General features: G+C 38.4%; 1 protein-coding gene across 1 annotated transcript; it reads right to left on the minus strand.

Moving 5' to 3' along the window:
* Positions 1-501: 501 nt before the first annotated feature.
* On the minus strand, positions 502-6,207 carry LOC146139543 (cysteine-rich protein 1-like). The gene is made up of 4 exons (XM_083391955.1): positions 6,120-6,207; positions 2,579-2,673; positions 1,962-2,019; positions 502-1,157 (listed from the first exon to the last, which is right to left on the minus strand). The coding sequence occupies exons 1-4, from the start codon at positions 6,160-6,162 to the stop codon at positions 1,108-1,110; spliced, it is 246 nt and encodes an 81-aa protein (XP_083248081.1). The 5' UTR covers positions 6,163-6,207; the 3' UTR covers positions 502-1,107.
* Between the last annotated feature and the right edge of the window lie 9,864 nt (positions 6,208-16,071).

The raw sequence follows: 16,071 nt of genomic DNA on the forward strand, positions 1-16,071 counted from the left end.
ATTGCAATGACTAATGGTTTCACTTTTCAATGTCACAATGATTAACTGCTACGATGCTGGTGCTTTACCGCCACCTTCCAGTAATGTTTTATTGTATTTAACTACTGGCGGCACTGTAATTTAGCGCGCAGCACACTTTCGCACAAACAGGAATATTTATAATGCCTGATTCTATTTTAATTAATCAAACGTATAACAATTAATCAAGAATCGTATTGCCACTAAAAAAATAACAGTTGCGGATAAGGTTCGCTAAGTGCTGCCTCTGAAAAGTGGAATCGTTTTTGAATCTTTTTTAGATCGCTTTGTTGCAGTTTAAAATTACATACAGTTTAGGTTTCCCTTCTATTATCATCCTGGAAGTCAAAATATTTCTCTGGGACTAATTTTTGGCCTACAACTGCAGTCAATTATTTCGATAACAAAAATATATCCTTATGACCCTTTACTGACACCGTGTGGCATATTAATAATATAAATTCTGCATCCAACCATTCCAGACGAACTTGTTGTCAACATTTGTTACTTTTTCGACGACTTTATTAATAATTTTGGTACGTATTGCTTTAGGTATAAATGCGCTCAAATCGATAAAGGTTGCAAGTACTGAAGGTGCATGCTGTGCAGTTAAGGTGATGACAAGCTAAAGAAGGAAGTAAATTGGACGAAGAAAGCATTGTAAGATATTTTTGAAAGGCCAGGAAACCTCAGTTGGTCACAGCTAACCAAAAAAGGTTTTCGGTCTAAACGATAGAGGTCTGCCAGGTAAGCTGGTATGTGACTGTAAATACGTTCTACTATTTTGACTATTTGAAGCTGGAGTGGTTAGTTAACTGTGATTTGAGCAAAAAATCCTTATTCCGCGGGCGTTTAAATCGGCGTTAAACAGTAATTCATCATCGAGAAGAGAACAAAGTTGATGGCAACTTTATAAAGTATTTTTTTACTTAACAGGCAAGAGTTGGGTGCAAGAACATGTGCATTCCGAAGCGCACGTCTCAAAGCGATAAGCAACGTATCGTGTGTTTAAAAACGAACATAACATATATGGTACAGAAAAAATGCGTTTTCAAAGCGTTCAAGTGCGGGCGTGCTTGTCACACATTTTCATTTACTATCATCGTAGCTGTGGCTTTCCGTTCCGCCGTGGCCATAACCTGAAAATAGATCACCATTAAAGTGCATCTTTTACATGATATTTAACTTAAAAAGGACAAAATCATAGGAATAACTACAACAATTCATGTTCATTAAAATTTCACAACAGCGTTCCAAACTGAAGTAAAGAGGGTTTACCTTAAAATGAAGACATTCACATTTTTAAAAAGAAGAATTAAAAAAAAGGAAAAACTTGACCTATTGTCCTGTGAAAAGATGATTTTTTTAATTCGGTGCTTTAGAATTTTTTTGTTGTAATTGTGCGGCACACTAAACGAAATTTCTAATATTTCATTTTTATCCTTTACAAAAAAATTAATAAACGTTGTTAAAATCGACAGTTTTGTCGCAGGAGGCATGTTCACATGTCTCCACCTTGGATTTGTCCTGTAGTGGATAATTACTTTTATATATTAAAAACTACTTAAATCCATTGTGTTAACCAGGGATTTTCAAACTAGAAATTTCATTTAAAACACCTCACTATCTTTCACCACCGATTGAAAATCTTTGTTTTAATTGATGTAAGTGCAGGGTTTTTTGTTTTAATTGATGTAAGTGCATTTAAACTATATTATAATACCAACCCTAACCAAGCGGATAAGCTTCTTTGGTTGTATTCAAACACTTACTTCAGATTACAAATTTTAATTTACCAAATCTAAAACGTATCGGCTTATGTGTTAAAGTACTCGGCGACCCAAGTGCTTTATTTAAGCCCATAGCGTAAAACAAGTAGTTGCAAGTTTCACATCACAACGCCATAAGATTAATGTTGCTTTTGGACAGGTATTTTTTCTTACCTTTGGGTCCAAAGAGCGCAGAATAGCAGGGGATGTCGCAATACGGCTTGTTGTTGTGCTAAAAATCGGAAAATACGTTTTATTGAATTGTATATTAAAGGACGAATCAAAGGGATTTCTAACATGACCACTTGCCTAATATGGCCCCTCTATACTAATGCGTCATCGTTTACAAGTTTACCACTTTTTAAGCAATTTTATTTTTTTGCATTTTCTCAAACCTGACTGCAGTTACTGATCCAGAACGGCCGAACAACTGGCATTTATTCCCCTAAACGTTCTCTTGAGTATCATGAAAATCGCAATACTACTATGGGTAGAAGTTGAAGTACAGGGGATTTTAATTACAATATTTTGTCAGAAAGTAAGAAAATTGTGCCTTTCAGAAAAACATTTTCTATTACAGCTCTTCTCTAAGTAAGTGAACATAATGGAATCAAATACACTCAAAAAGGAAATTTTGTATGCAGCAGTTAAAATTTATCTTCGATTGCATTTTTTTCGATCACAGCAGAGAAAAAAGGCCGCTCAAAACTCGGTGTGAATAGCTGTGCGATGCTCGTTACACGGTCGAGTCAAGCCTCTGGGAAAATTCCTCGTTATTCAATCAATCTCACCTCGGAATGCTTTCCGGGAGTCAGAGTTTTCCTGCATTTGTCGCATCTCAGACAGGCTTTGTGCCAGATCTTTTCGATTGATTTGATCTTTTCAGCTGCAAAACACAGCGGAACTGCTTTGTAATTCGTCGCTACTCAGCAGACGGGATGACCAATGATAAAAGATCGGATCCTATACCCGATACCAAGTGCTAGTATTGCTACTCGTTTTATATATAGGGTGTTATAGTTGTAGATCCGATACGAAATTACATAGGAATTTCACCTTTGATTTGCGATTCAACACAACGATTCTACATTGCAGGCTATATTATTCAAAAAATAGTATTTTCAACAATTGGATGCTGCTAAACTTCTCAACGATAAAGCAGATTGTGACCTAATAACCTGGAAATGCTTATTAACGTTTTAATTTTTTGTACTTTGCTTGTTTGAGCATAGTTATGACATCATCTGGTATCGGATCGCGGTGATTTTTGTCTACAATTTCGTGTATCGAAATAAAATGTTAAGTATGGACATCCCTACTCAACAGGGTTGTGCATATCTGGGTTTGAACATCACACTTTCTTTATTTACAGTGGCCGCAACGGCGTTCCGGTAAAGCATTTTTGCTGGTAAACCGTACAGGTAAAAATGATGTTCTTAATTCCACTGTAGAGAGACTATAGATCACACCCCAGATTTAAATTTGCCAATTTGACCTTCATTCTTATGCATGACATTAAACGATAAGCCAGGGTTTCTCTAAGTTGTTTGTTTTATAATCTAACTTTGTGACGTGATCTCTAGAAAATTATTCCACGCTCACATCTGGTTATTTACTTCATTGCATCATGCGGAAAACATTTGCCGGGGAATTTGCCTTAAGAACCTATATATCGGCCCGCAATAATTTTAGAATTCAGTATTTATGCGATTGTTGCCTTTTAAACGTACAGGCAGCAAAGTGTACACCGATGCATCAACACAATAACAAAAACCCTACCCTATGATCAGGAAGAAATTTGACATTTTCAGTAATAAATTTTACAATTATATTAAATACTGTCTTTATAGCTTTGGAAATTACATTTTAATGCATATTGCGATGCCAAATAGGTTGATTTTAAACTTCCTTTTAAAGGTATACTCAAAAGGAGCATTAAACTAACCTTAAATAAACAGCTGCTACCAGGCATAGTAATATAAATATTAAAAACACCTCGTCTTGTAATTATAATTGTAACATTGGTTAACAATTACAATTTCAAGAGGAGCTTACTTTGATTACTATAACCTCAATAGGGCTGACAATTGGACTTGAAATCGCAAATAGTTAGCGGTGTAGGACTAATTAACGTCAATGACATATTATGCCATATAATTGACTATTGTATTATGTATATTTCCAACAGTGCTGAAACTGCCGAGGGATACCCGCGAGGCGTGAGCGGCCTTAATCTGTGACTGAAACATAATGGTTGTTGCGAAGCAAAGCGCACTAAAAGGTTCCTTTGTTGCCCTTGTTTAGGCAACACATACTTAACAGAGGCTTTCTAGAGGTCACATTCTGGTGAAACACACAAATCCGGTTTTTAACGCGTGTTTCGAGAAAGCAGGCGAAACCAGAGTGGGAATGCTGAAAGACAATTTACCAGTGTTGTAATGACTTGAAGTTTTGTCAAGTTGTTAGCCCAAAAGACTTAAAAAATGACTTACGTTAAAAGAAGTTTTTTCATTGAGCATTTGTTTTATAAAATGTGGTTAAATATGCTATTTTTTCTGCAAAACAATTTGCTTGCTATATGTTGCGAGGTATTTCTTGTAGTCAAGATAGTTTACCGATTTTAGTATTTTATTGTCTAATTTTTATGACAAGGACTTGGCCTAAAATTGACCTACTATTCAAATGACTTGATTGGACTTAGGTTATTTTACGAATGGCTTGACTGGGACTTCAGTCATTTTAAAATGACAATCTAATTACTATCCAACAATAATGGTTTATTCGGCTGTCCCGCCAACAAGTTTTGCCCATTGCCCCCAAACAATTAAGAGTGGCCTTGCCTAATTACATTTGCGGGGTGGGTTTACAGTACACCGGTGTCAATGGATGTGCACCGTAGACACTAGGGAGGTGCACCAAAATACGTATGGGGTACACGTACACTAGTAAAAAAGGGTGTAAAGGGGTGCATGACGAACCTTTAACACTAAACAGATGTTTTTTTCAAGAAAAACCTTTTGTTAGAGCCAGTGGTGAACGTAAGCCGGACCTGTTCGAAACGGCGTTCTGTCAAAATAATTCTTGCATGTACGCCGTATCAGTAAAAAAATACAAATTTTACCAGGCCATCTTGCCATCACCTTAAATGCGTTTAAACTAAAATTTAGATTGTTGTACTTTACATCATTCGATAACCTGAGGTCACTTGTGTTAGATGTTCGTTGCGTTATGACGTTAATTTGTGACGTCATATTTCAAAAATGTTTGCGTTTCGTTAAGAAAATTATTCTAATTTCACCACTATTTGGAACCAACCAATGGCCTACATAATTTGACACTAATTCTGCACACATGTTAAAGTATGCTGCGTAACAATCAGGCCACAAGCAGCAGACAATACGCCATTAATTGAATTGTATAGCTAATCTATTCAATCAGGATACTTTATTTACAGGGAAGCACACAATAGGACCTGTAAATCAATAATGCTTACATCGGATTATTACCATAGTATTAAGCTATTTTGCACCTGTTTACCCTTGGTTGTGGGTGGGTAATGTATTTTAAAGTTAATGGTTTTGGTCTTATTCAGACGGGTTTAGGTCATATTCCGATGTACTGTAGCCTGTGTGATTTAAATCTTGTTCAAAATCCTAAGCCCGAATACAAACAAAATAAATTCTGAAAGAAAACAGAGATAGAAAAGGCGATTTCTGGAAAACAAATATGTAAATTTAAATCTCGGAAGACGAATTGAATCACACATTTCCATTTATTAAACTATAGGAGTGTTTCGTAACCTTTTTAGCGCTCGTACCCTATGAGTATTCATGAAATTTTTTCTCGTACCTCTTGTCTACAATGGTCGACGGAAGTAAATATAATTGTAATAATAGACATTAAACTCAGTGTATTTATAACCTAAGTGTTGAGTGCAACAGTCTTGTAGGTTTAACAAAATTTACAACGCCCAAACAATCGGTAAGTTTACTAATGACTTTTTATTTTTGCTTTTCGTAAATTACGCATTCTTCACAAATGCCTAAATAGCGCATAACTTTATAATGCATGTCGTACCACTGCTTTGGTGCTTCGTACCACCAAGGGATATACGTACCCCTGGTTTAAAAAACAGGATTAGAGAGACAAATAAACTTAAGTTTAATTAGTTGTTGGTTGATAACACGTAACAACAAAAGTCATTCAAAGAGATTTTTAATGTTGTAATGCAACAGTATTTTAGCTATATTAAAATGGGTGCATGAGTTCGTCAACATTCTACGTGTTTTCACCGTAAAAAAACGGTTGAAAAGCACTTCCATACACACTCACCGAAATAAACAGTTTTCCCGCATCCTGCGCACTTGTCCGGCATGTTTTCGCCTGAATGCGACGTTCCAAGAGCAGAATTAAACGTTAAATTGCTTGCTAATAACTGAAAAGAGAACAACACTGTTTTTAAGCTCAGCATTAATTGCGTTGTATAAACTGTTGCTACCATGCATAGTAATACAAATAAAAAAACAGGCTCCTCTAGTAATTTAAATTCTTGACCAACGTTTCGGCAACCTATGCAAGCCGCCTTCGTCAAGGTGAATGACACCAAACGCTTGTACGGATTGCGTTGTGCTGGCAATCGAAAGGCACTCTATAATTCGCTCAAATCAAAATCACGTGCTTGGTTAACTGTTTGCTGCTACGGTGAACGACCCCCGTGTTCCGTTCGAACGCATATATTTATTATATTGACAACAATAGTGCTCTAAATATAGCGAGAGGCACATCGTAACCGAAAACCAATCAAAGATAGATGATTAAGTTTACGAACGCTATTTTCTAAACACAGCCCAATACAGGTTTGGCGATTGATAGGCGGCTGCTTTTAACCCTACTAAATCGCCAGCAACGAACACTCGAACGTGTATGGCTGGTCGCAAGAGTCCATTCCGAGTAATTTGCATGCGTATATTGGAGCGTTTGTTTACTACAGCGCTAAATCTCTACACCGAATTGCGTGGTAACAGATATATATCGTGTTTATAGATATACGACTGTTTGTAAAACGCTGCTCTGGCTGCTTGTTAATATATTTCCCGATACAGTACACACGTCATATCAATCTGATTTGACATTTATTTTACACTATTTGAAAAAAATCATCACCGGTAACCATTGCTAATATAATAAATCAACTATTTCTGCTCCTAACTATTTAACTTTACTCACTGACAGTTTTCATACTCCGTATATAATGAAAGCCTGTTTACAAGTTTACCCACTTCACTTATCGTATCTCACTCGAATCTTCTGTTTTTGTGGTGTAACCAGACCGTATTTAAGGATCATGCCCCTTCCTAACTGAAGTTCCACCTTTAAAATATTTCAATTTCTTCAAGGTGCTAAATTTATTCTGCGCTTTGATGGTATATCCACATTTTACAAAAATATCCAAACGGACCAGCCAAATGTTGGCGTTACAAGAACGGCAGCGACCAGCTTGTTAAAAATACTTAACGTTTGTGCTTTGAACACTTGTTTGTATGGGCGCCCGATGTACACAACGCTGTCATAACAGGGCCTCGTCCCGTCGACATCGTGTTCATTCAATTGGGCTACACTGCAGGTCTGACCACTATGGCTGTTTACTACCAGGTACAACATCAAAACAATTTCAATGTACGTTGGCAATGAAAGTAAGTTCTGCGAGCCAATTCTGGCATTTCAGATTGACATTTGCTGTTCACTGCTGGCAACCCATTCATTCAAACCCGCTTTGAGATTCGCATGACACCTCGATACAACACAGCACACAACAATGCAACTTCAGCTCTTCTAGCAGCCAACAGTTAAACGCGGCAAAGCTATCGTCGTTATTGCTATTCTATTCTATCCTTTGTAACCAACCGCAATTCAGAACCAGATTGTCCCGTCCAGAATAAAGGAAAGTGCTTGCACGAATGGCGAGAAACCAGCACAGTGGACTGCAGAGATGAAACCCGATGCCGACTGTTGTCGCAAAGCCTTTATGCCGCAGCCTCCCCGAGCCAAATTTGATTAGCAATGGTGCGCGGCAGTTGGCAGATGGGACGGCCGAGCTTCAAAACCTAATTCGCTTGTTAAGCTATACTAGACGCCAAGTAGCCGATAGATCGCAAAGGTTCGGTTTTACCTTACGCTACCATTGCGATTACCGGGATAGGTGCTCGCAATGCAGATTATTTGGCGGCGTAACCTTCTAACTGTTTACCCAAAGAATACAGCACGTTTAACTTGTTTTGCTGAAAAGTGTCAACGCGGGGAATAAGTATAGGCGCTTTACCTTAGTTCGCCACATAACGTCGTTGTTTTATCGTAAAAACCTACGCTCATGATGCATTTATTTCAGAATTCGCTTGCGTATAAACGTTGAACACCCCCGACCGCACTTTCGAATACCAAAGTACAATACAAAGTTATAATTCAGTGTGAAATTTAAAATATGCGATTTGGTCTTGGCTTTAATACGGACTTTAAATGTTCGAATTCAACTATTTTTAGTAAATTGGCCTTAGTGATTCTTGTTTGATCCTAATGACTGGCATTCCATCCAGCCGCCGTACTATATTGGACATTATTGAAGTTATTAGTGTTGGAATGCCGTACATATCTTAAAACAACAATATTTATAAAAATTTCCAGTAGTTTAATTCTGGTATCTGAAAGTGCAATTTCTTTAAAGCATTTTTCAACATTTCGAACTCCGAATACCAAAAATTGTGAGCGAAACAAAACTGAAAGACTTGTGGTGTTTATATACGTATGCAAAGCCCCGACGCAACACAAAGACTTCAAATCAAAAAGTCTAAGATTGCCTGTTGACGGCAATTTACTTTGCTTATGCATTATTAACAACCGCGGCGGGCGGCTTAGCCGGAACGTTGTGCTTACGAAGTAATTAGCTGCAAAGCGTGCTACTTGGTGTACCTTTGTCAAACTATAGTGGCAAATATTAAAAAACTGTTATATTTCGAACAAAAAACTCACACTAGGGAAAATAACTGAAGCGTTCAATGAAAATCTGTAAACTATTACCAGTATGTTTTCTTCCATTTTAATTTGTTCACGCTGAAACCTTAACTGCAACATGAACAATTTCAAATGTGTGCCATCAAAGATATGTTTCATTTACCAACTACAGTTGCGATAATAAAAAATCTAATTTGCTAGGCTTGCCAAAATTTCAATACGACTAATCATTTCGTCTTAAATTATGCCCTGTCTTGACTGTGGGCTTCTCCGAAACCGCAAAAAGCTAACAAAAAGAGTTTAAATTATTAACCTTAGCTTTCACCTGAAACTGTAACGCGAACGATTCGGAGTATATCGCGTTCAAAGCGGCTCGCGTTTTCAATTACAACAAGAAGTTTCTTTGCGGCAGGGCTTTACACCAGAAACCGTCACGGCCATGGCGTGTATATGCCACAGCACACAAAGCTCTCTAACTACCCTCAAAACTAATTAGCGCGCCGTCGCCTGAACGCCGCGGTTCGCCTGGCAATGAAATTGACACAAGTTTTACCACCGTCCGGGCAAGTAGTTTATCGATTCGCGTTGACCTATAATCCGCATCGAGGGCGCTCTGCGAATTCGTTTTACGACGCCCGGGCCCGGCCATTGGATCTTGTATTTGCACAGCATCTGTCGGACATGTTAACGCATTCTTGTGTATACTGTTTATGTTCAGTAGCCGGCAAACATAAGGCGACTCAATTTTATCGCTTTGCTTTCACGGAGTACTGTTGAAAATTTTTACCCTATACAGCAGTGGCTTTCAAAACTTATTTTAGCTTGCGGTTCATTGCTTACATAATAAAATTCGCGGCACACGGCATTGGACCATTGGTAATACAAGTAGGTTATATTCCAAATCTCTACAAAACGTTTTGCGGCACACTTAACAATCGCACATTTTACTACACACCACTTGATCTCAGAAAAATCTATTTTTTGTCTCTCCTTAATCGTAAAACACACAAGTTAATTAGCCAAACACTTAACGAAAGGCGCAACAAGACGGTCCCTGAATATACAAAGAAGCAATAGCTTGAGCGGGATGATAAATTAAACTTGCATAACAATTTTCCGCTGAAGGGCGACAAGCTGCTCGCGTACCGCTTGGAAACAGTTCGCGTAAAACTAGTGGTACGACAAGAAAATGTTAAGGCGGTCACTAAAGCAGCATTTCGCTTTGAATATTAACAACCGTGAAGTTACCTTGTGTATCGTCTTTCATGCTCGAAGTTTCGTATTGGCTTTGCGCAACGCTGTGCTGCCGTTACAATGGGTCATTGCCAAAACGGGCAAGGGGCGCAATACTAGATAGTTTTCTTTTTCACTTTAAGAAATCAATAAAAATGGTAGTTGTCTATAAAATACATTTAAATGGTACATTGCCTACTATTAAAACCAACTGTAAACAAAATTGAAAGACGGTTAGTCCCAGCAAAAATTAGTTAAAGCTTCGCCTACATAAATTGCAGAAAATCATATTCACAACATGCCTTTAGAGACCAGTAAACAGCATTTGACAGGCACTTCAAATATTCCAAGCAAAACGCAGTACAGCCTACGCTATTCAGTAAACAGTCCTGGTCGCGGCTTCTCTAAGTTTGCTAACACGGATTCCTTTCACCCTCTGACGCACAGCTCTGTCCCCCTTGCTTTCCAAAATTGGCGCGGCCAGTCGCTTGGCAATCAACTTATTATCGCAAGAGATTGACTTGGGTGGCAGTTGACGGTACGCAGCGGGCAAGATGACATTTCCAAGTGTCGACTCCTGCGCAACAGTGACAGCCCGCGTATTTCTGCAAAATGACCGCACTTTATTACGCGCACAGCGTTGTGGCTAAGGGGTGACCTGCTTGACTTTGAACATCGTTCAACGTAGGCGAGTATCTTACGGAAATAGTCACGTGCAGTGCACTAGTTTGCACTTAGTGATCGATAATCCTGAAAGCTATTTTTTGCACATCTACACTAGGGATGTCCGATAATATCGGATCGGAGCCGAAACCCGATGCCGAGTGGTGGAATCGGTAAACGTCCGATACTCGGGTGGTATCGGTGCCGATCCGATACCAAATTAGTTTGACCATTTCCGATACCGAGTGATAGTATCGGTGCCGATCCGATACCGAGTGATAGTATCGGTCGATCCGATACCGAGTGATAGTATTTTGCAAAACTACTCCGAGTTTTCCATTTAAAAAGTTATTTTGTTAGAAAATAGCATGATTACAATAAAGGTAACTAGGCTTCCAGCGATAACCTTCGCGCGTTACAATTTTGCCAATTTTGCGTATTTGACAATAACAATGACGTCGTTTGGTATCGGATCAGATCGGCGGTACGTTTGCCAAAAATATCGCATATCGGTATCGGAATATAATACGAAGTATCGAAAATCTGGTAAGCCCTCTATTTAGATTTATATGTAAGTGTTAAGGCTAAACTTTGCATACAGTCTTATAGCGATAACTTTGTATACTTTTCTATACAAGTTTCTCTATAGACCATCTAATGCCAAATATTGCAAAATATAAAAACCTTTTACTAATTCTAATCTACCACTGAAGGAGACTATTGGATACATTGAAAATCCAATGTTGCTCGCTACGTTATAGCATAAGTATAAAGCTCTTACCGTTCCTATTCCTAAATCCTGCAGTAATAACGTCGGACTTCCATATTTATTGGCCCTCATTAGGGACGCCTAATCCCACCGGTAAACGACGTCAGGCGGTATAGGTTAGCGCGCGTCTTTAATATTCCCTCCGCCAAGACGGTTACAATTGTTTCCTGACGGGTTCCATTCAATGGTGATCTACCATCAAGAAGCTATTGCGCTCATGTGCTTGCGTATTATGCTTTTAAGAATTTCAAGCAACAGGACCGTTTTGGCTATACAGTAAGAGGAGCTTTACAGCACAGTTGCGTATTTTGAAAGTTTTCACATTGTGAATCTCCCCTGACTTTATCAATATCTTGGCCTTCTGCAAAAGATTGAAGAAAAAACAAAAACGGTTTTACATATTTAATACAATGGTAAGTGGGTGGTTTCAGTTTGTTGCAAACATAAAATCCAACTTTGAAAGTAGAAATAAACAATATAAGGTGTCCAGGTTACTGACCATACACAAGGTAGCATGTTGGGAAAGGACAAACAACTGAACATCGTTCAAACGATTCTTTTTTCTACCTTGGATTGAGTATACAACTCGTAATATTCTCTCGAAAGATCGGGTTAGAAACACCCGTATAGGAAGTGATTTACTGATGATTTGGTCATAGGCTTACAGGCAATACAATGCAAGATAAATCAGTGGGGCATTTGTCTCTTGATTTCCTTAGTTACGACACATTTCTTGTCGCTGGTTCTTTCCTTGCACAAAAAACCGATGATCACAAACAGTTTGTAGCCACTTTATGATCGATTGAATTGAGCGTTTTGACGTTCAAATCTTTTAGCCGCGATCTCCCTATAAACCATTTAAAGACGATCCACAGTTTGGCACGGATGAGGTACAGAAGGATATGTGTGTTACAGACATCGCAGGGCAGACAAACAATACAAACGGAAATCGCGCGAAGTCGTGTAATACTTAAACGATGTCATAAGTAGCGGAACTCGGTGGTGGTGGTGGTGGTGGTGGTGGTTCGTAGAGTAGTGGCCATAGTGTATCAGGCGCAGTAGAAAAGCTCAATATTTTCTAAAAATATTTGTACTTTTGCAAACACATTAATTTCCCCAAATAATAAACAGACAGTTTATGTGTGAGCGGTAGTTATATCATTTATTTAAGGTGTAATACTGACTTGAGTTACTTGTGCAGCTCATTTCTTGCATTTTTAGAAAACGGTTTCAATCATATCTGAAAAGATTGCTGTTTGATGGTGATGGTAGTTGGCCTTTGAATTTTTCGAACCAACACCATACTGATGCAATTCGTTAAGCACTGGTTTTTCAAAATGCGATTTCATACGTTCAAGCGGAATTGGAAAAAGTTTGTCGTTGCATCTTTGCTTATTATGCTTGTTGCCTTTATGTCTTTGGAATCCATCCTGAGTGAAGTGCTGGTAAAAGTGGAACACATCAGGAGTGAGGTACGAAAAATTCGTTTTAGGGCGTATTGCAAAACAAATTCCGTATTGCAAAACAAATTTCGCTTAAAGTAATATAAAACCTCTACGTTATGACTAAACTCTTTTAAATACAACAGTAAATTTAACTAGACTGGTTTCTTTTTTAGAAAAGTACTTAAACTTTATTTGGCCCCTAAACATTTTATGAAAAGTGCGCCAAAGAATGTTTAGAGATGACGTCATGAATGGACGTCATACAACAAGTAGGCAAAACCTGCCGTTTTCTGTCCAACAAATGTGAAACTTTAAATTCGCTGACGTTCGCAGGTTATGGAGTAGTCATTTGAACCCGAACGTTCAAAGTCGTTCACCATTTTAACCCCATTTAATACGCCGCTGTCTATACGGGCCTATATAAGCGTCGTCTCTTGGTAAATTGCAGCTTTAGCATGAAATGAACAGTTTGTATCCTTTTTTCATACGACCGAGCGGTTTGTATTATCTTATTAACGGCGTAAATCAACTTAGTGTAGTGACTTTGTCTGGAGTTCAAGAAGTTATAAGAACTCTAGCGACCTGCTACTTGCAGTCAGATGCACCAAAAGACGTGTAAGAGACTTAGGCAGCCGTCGGCTCTCGCCTAATGGTCACGTGCCTCACCTAAACACCCTAAACTGTACAGCAACCAAATTAACTGGTGTAAATTGTCCCCGGAGCGCAGCCTTTTTGTGGTATATATACAATCAAACCACGGTGCACGATAGTAACGTCAGTTCATTTGCAGGCGAAGAACGAAACCCACCGGGACAGGCTAGCGCGGCGCGCAAGACTCAAGGCCAACTGCCGGGTCCCCAGCGATGGCGGCTACGTCATATGTGACCGGCTACCGTTTACCGAAATCGAGTGCGGCGCGAGGCCGACGCAAAAAGGCGCGTACAAGATTAACAACACGGTGCACTTCGTCTGGCTGGGCGACGAGTACAAGATGAACTTCTTCCACGAGTATTTGGCAATGCGTTCGGTGGCCAGCATCCAGCGTCCGTCTGTCATCTACTTCCACCAGGGCCACAACAAGGAAAACATAAGTAAAGGACACGCTGCTACTGTTCTGTCTTCATGCCGCTTACCAGTGTTGCGTTTTCGAATAACTTGAACTGACTAGAGCACATATACACTATAGGCATACACAAGTATACGCACTATACGTAAAGATTTATGTATCCATCATGGTGAAACATTTAGCTTTGATCACGATGATGTCAATTTATTCGATAATTTTCGACTTTGATTTGAGATTCATTTTTAAGCTACATTCTACATCCGTGCATAGTACCATAAGTTTATTGGTATCCATTAATGCATTCAAGATTTACTCCACCTTTTTGGTTTAACTTGAGTAGTTTTGATGGAATTACTTGACTTGACTTCAATCGTTTGTACATAGGACTAGACTCGGACTTATGTCATTGAGTCATGCGACATGAGGTGAAATTAAGCGTTTTCGTTTGATATTTTAGTATTAAATGGAGCTATTTATCTCAAGTTTTGCACGTAAAACAATTTAATTGCTACGTGCTGTATTTATTATTTTTATTTGACAATTGCTCATATTCAGGTGACTTTTCCAATTTTAATGCTTTATTAGCGATTTGACCTAAAGAAGACTTGCTGTAAAATCTGCTTGACTGGGACTTGACTTAGGCAATGATGAGTTGGACTGGGGTCGTTAATTTTTAAAAAGACGTACCATTTATTTTCACAAAATTTAAAACGGCTTGTTTACAACACTACTGCTTAACATTTAATCCCGAATGTTCGACTAAAGTCAGATTAATTCGTAAAAAATTGCGATTCATTTCAATAATAATAGGTTTGCTTGAAACTTGAGTGGTTGTCTTTTGCTTATTCTGTTTATTTCGCCACAAGAAAAAAGCGCAAAACTTCACGGTAAAATCGGTTGGTTAAAATTATAACTATATAAATCAGCATTAAATATCACGCTACCGGTATTTATGTAAATATTATTTGTTGTGAAAAGTAGCCGCTAGTTGCTAACTAACATAGTTGCATAATTTTTAGTTTGTTAATCACAAGCACGCTTTCTGATCTAAAATAAATTTTGTATTCCTTGCAGAAAAGACGGAACTCTGGAAAAGAGTGCTGAGAGAAATTCCATGTTTAGAGATTTTGCAGGTTACCGCTCCTTCAAACGCTTTTGGTAATCAGGTAAGTTCAAAACTATCTGAGTAGTGCGTAATATTTTCTCATAAACTATTTCTTTATTGATCACAGGACGTTTCACTAACTTGCAATAAGAAATGCAACGATAGGAAGCTTTTGGGAATTAGTTTATGGTTTTTCCTTTTATGCAAACCAGGACTGCAGAGTCGGTTTGAAACAACTTGAATCCGACTCAGGCCAAAAAGTAAATTCATGCCCGACCCTATACATATATTACCCAACTCTTTGAGTACCTTTGACTTAATAGCACTCTATTCCACCCTTCCCATTAACCAAAATAAGGAAAACATATAGCAATCCACTAATAATTGGGCGTCAAACAACTAACCAATCCACATAACGTTGGTGGAAAATATTCCACACTTTGCCTTTGTGATTTACAACTTGTGGCCTAATCGTTTCCGGGCGTGGTACTGCACATGCCGAAATCGGGATTCGTGTAATCTCAAGTGGTCTTACTCCCGAATACCGAATCCAATTCTTGTCAATAAAACCGATGCCGTCGAGTCCCGAGTCTAAATCCAAGTATGCAAAATTTGCGTTTAACATATCGGATTCACGCATTGTTCTCCATGTTCTTAGTTCACCAAGGAAATCTCAAGATCGGATTTTTACCGACTGCTGATGCTGCAAAACATGGGCGGAATTTATTTGGACCTTGACGTAATAACCTTGCGAAGCTTTGATCAGCTTCGGGTTTATGAGGCATGCATGGGAACGTAAGTTACCGGTACTTTTAGTTTCGTTTGGCGTTTTCCTTTCTCGTTGTCATTATATACGAGTTTATTATTTCTTTATGAAAAAATTAAAAATGTAAGTGTGGCAATTTTAAAAGACAAACAGTATTTACCCTTTTTTAGGTACGTTTTCTAATAAAATTTTGTTAAATTTTAACGACTTTGAAATTCCTTTTTCGCTTAAC

The sequence above is a fragment of the Ascidiella aspersa genome, chromosome 6 (genome assembly GCF_963924565.1).
Source record: "Ascidiella aspersa chromosome 6, kaAscAspe10.2, whole genome shotgun sequence".
Classification (NCBI taxonomy): domain Eukaryota; kingdom Metazoa; phylum Chordata; class Ascidiacea; order Phlebobranchia; family Ascidiidae; genus Ascidiella; species Ascidiella aspersa.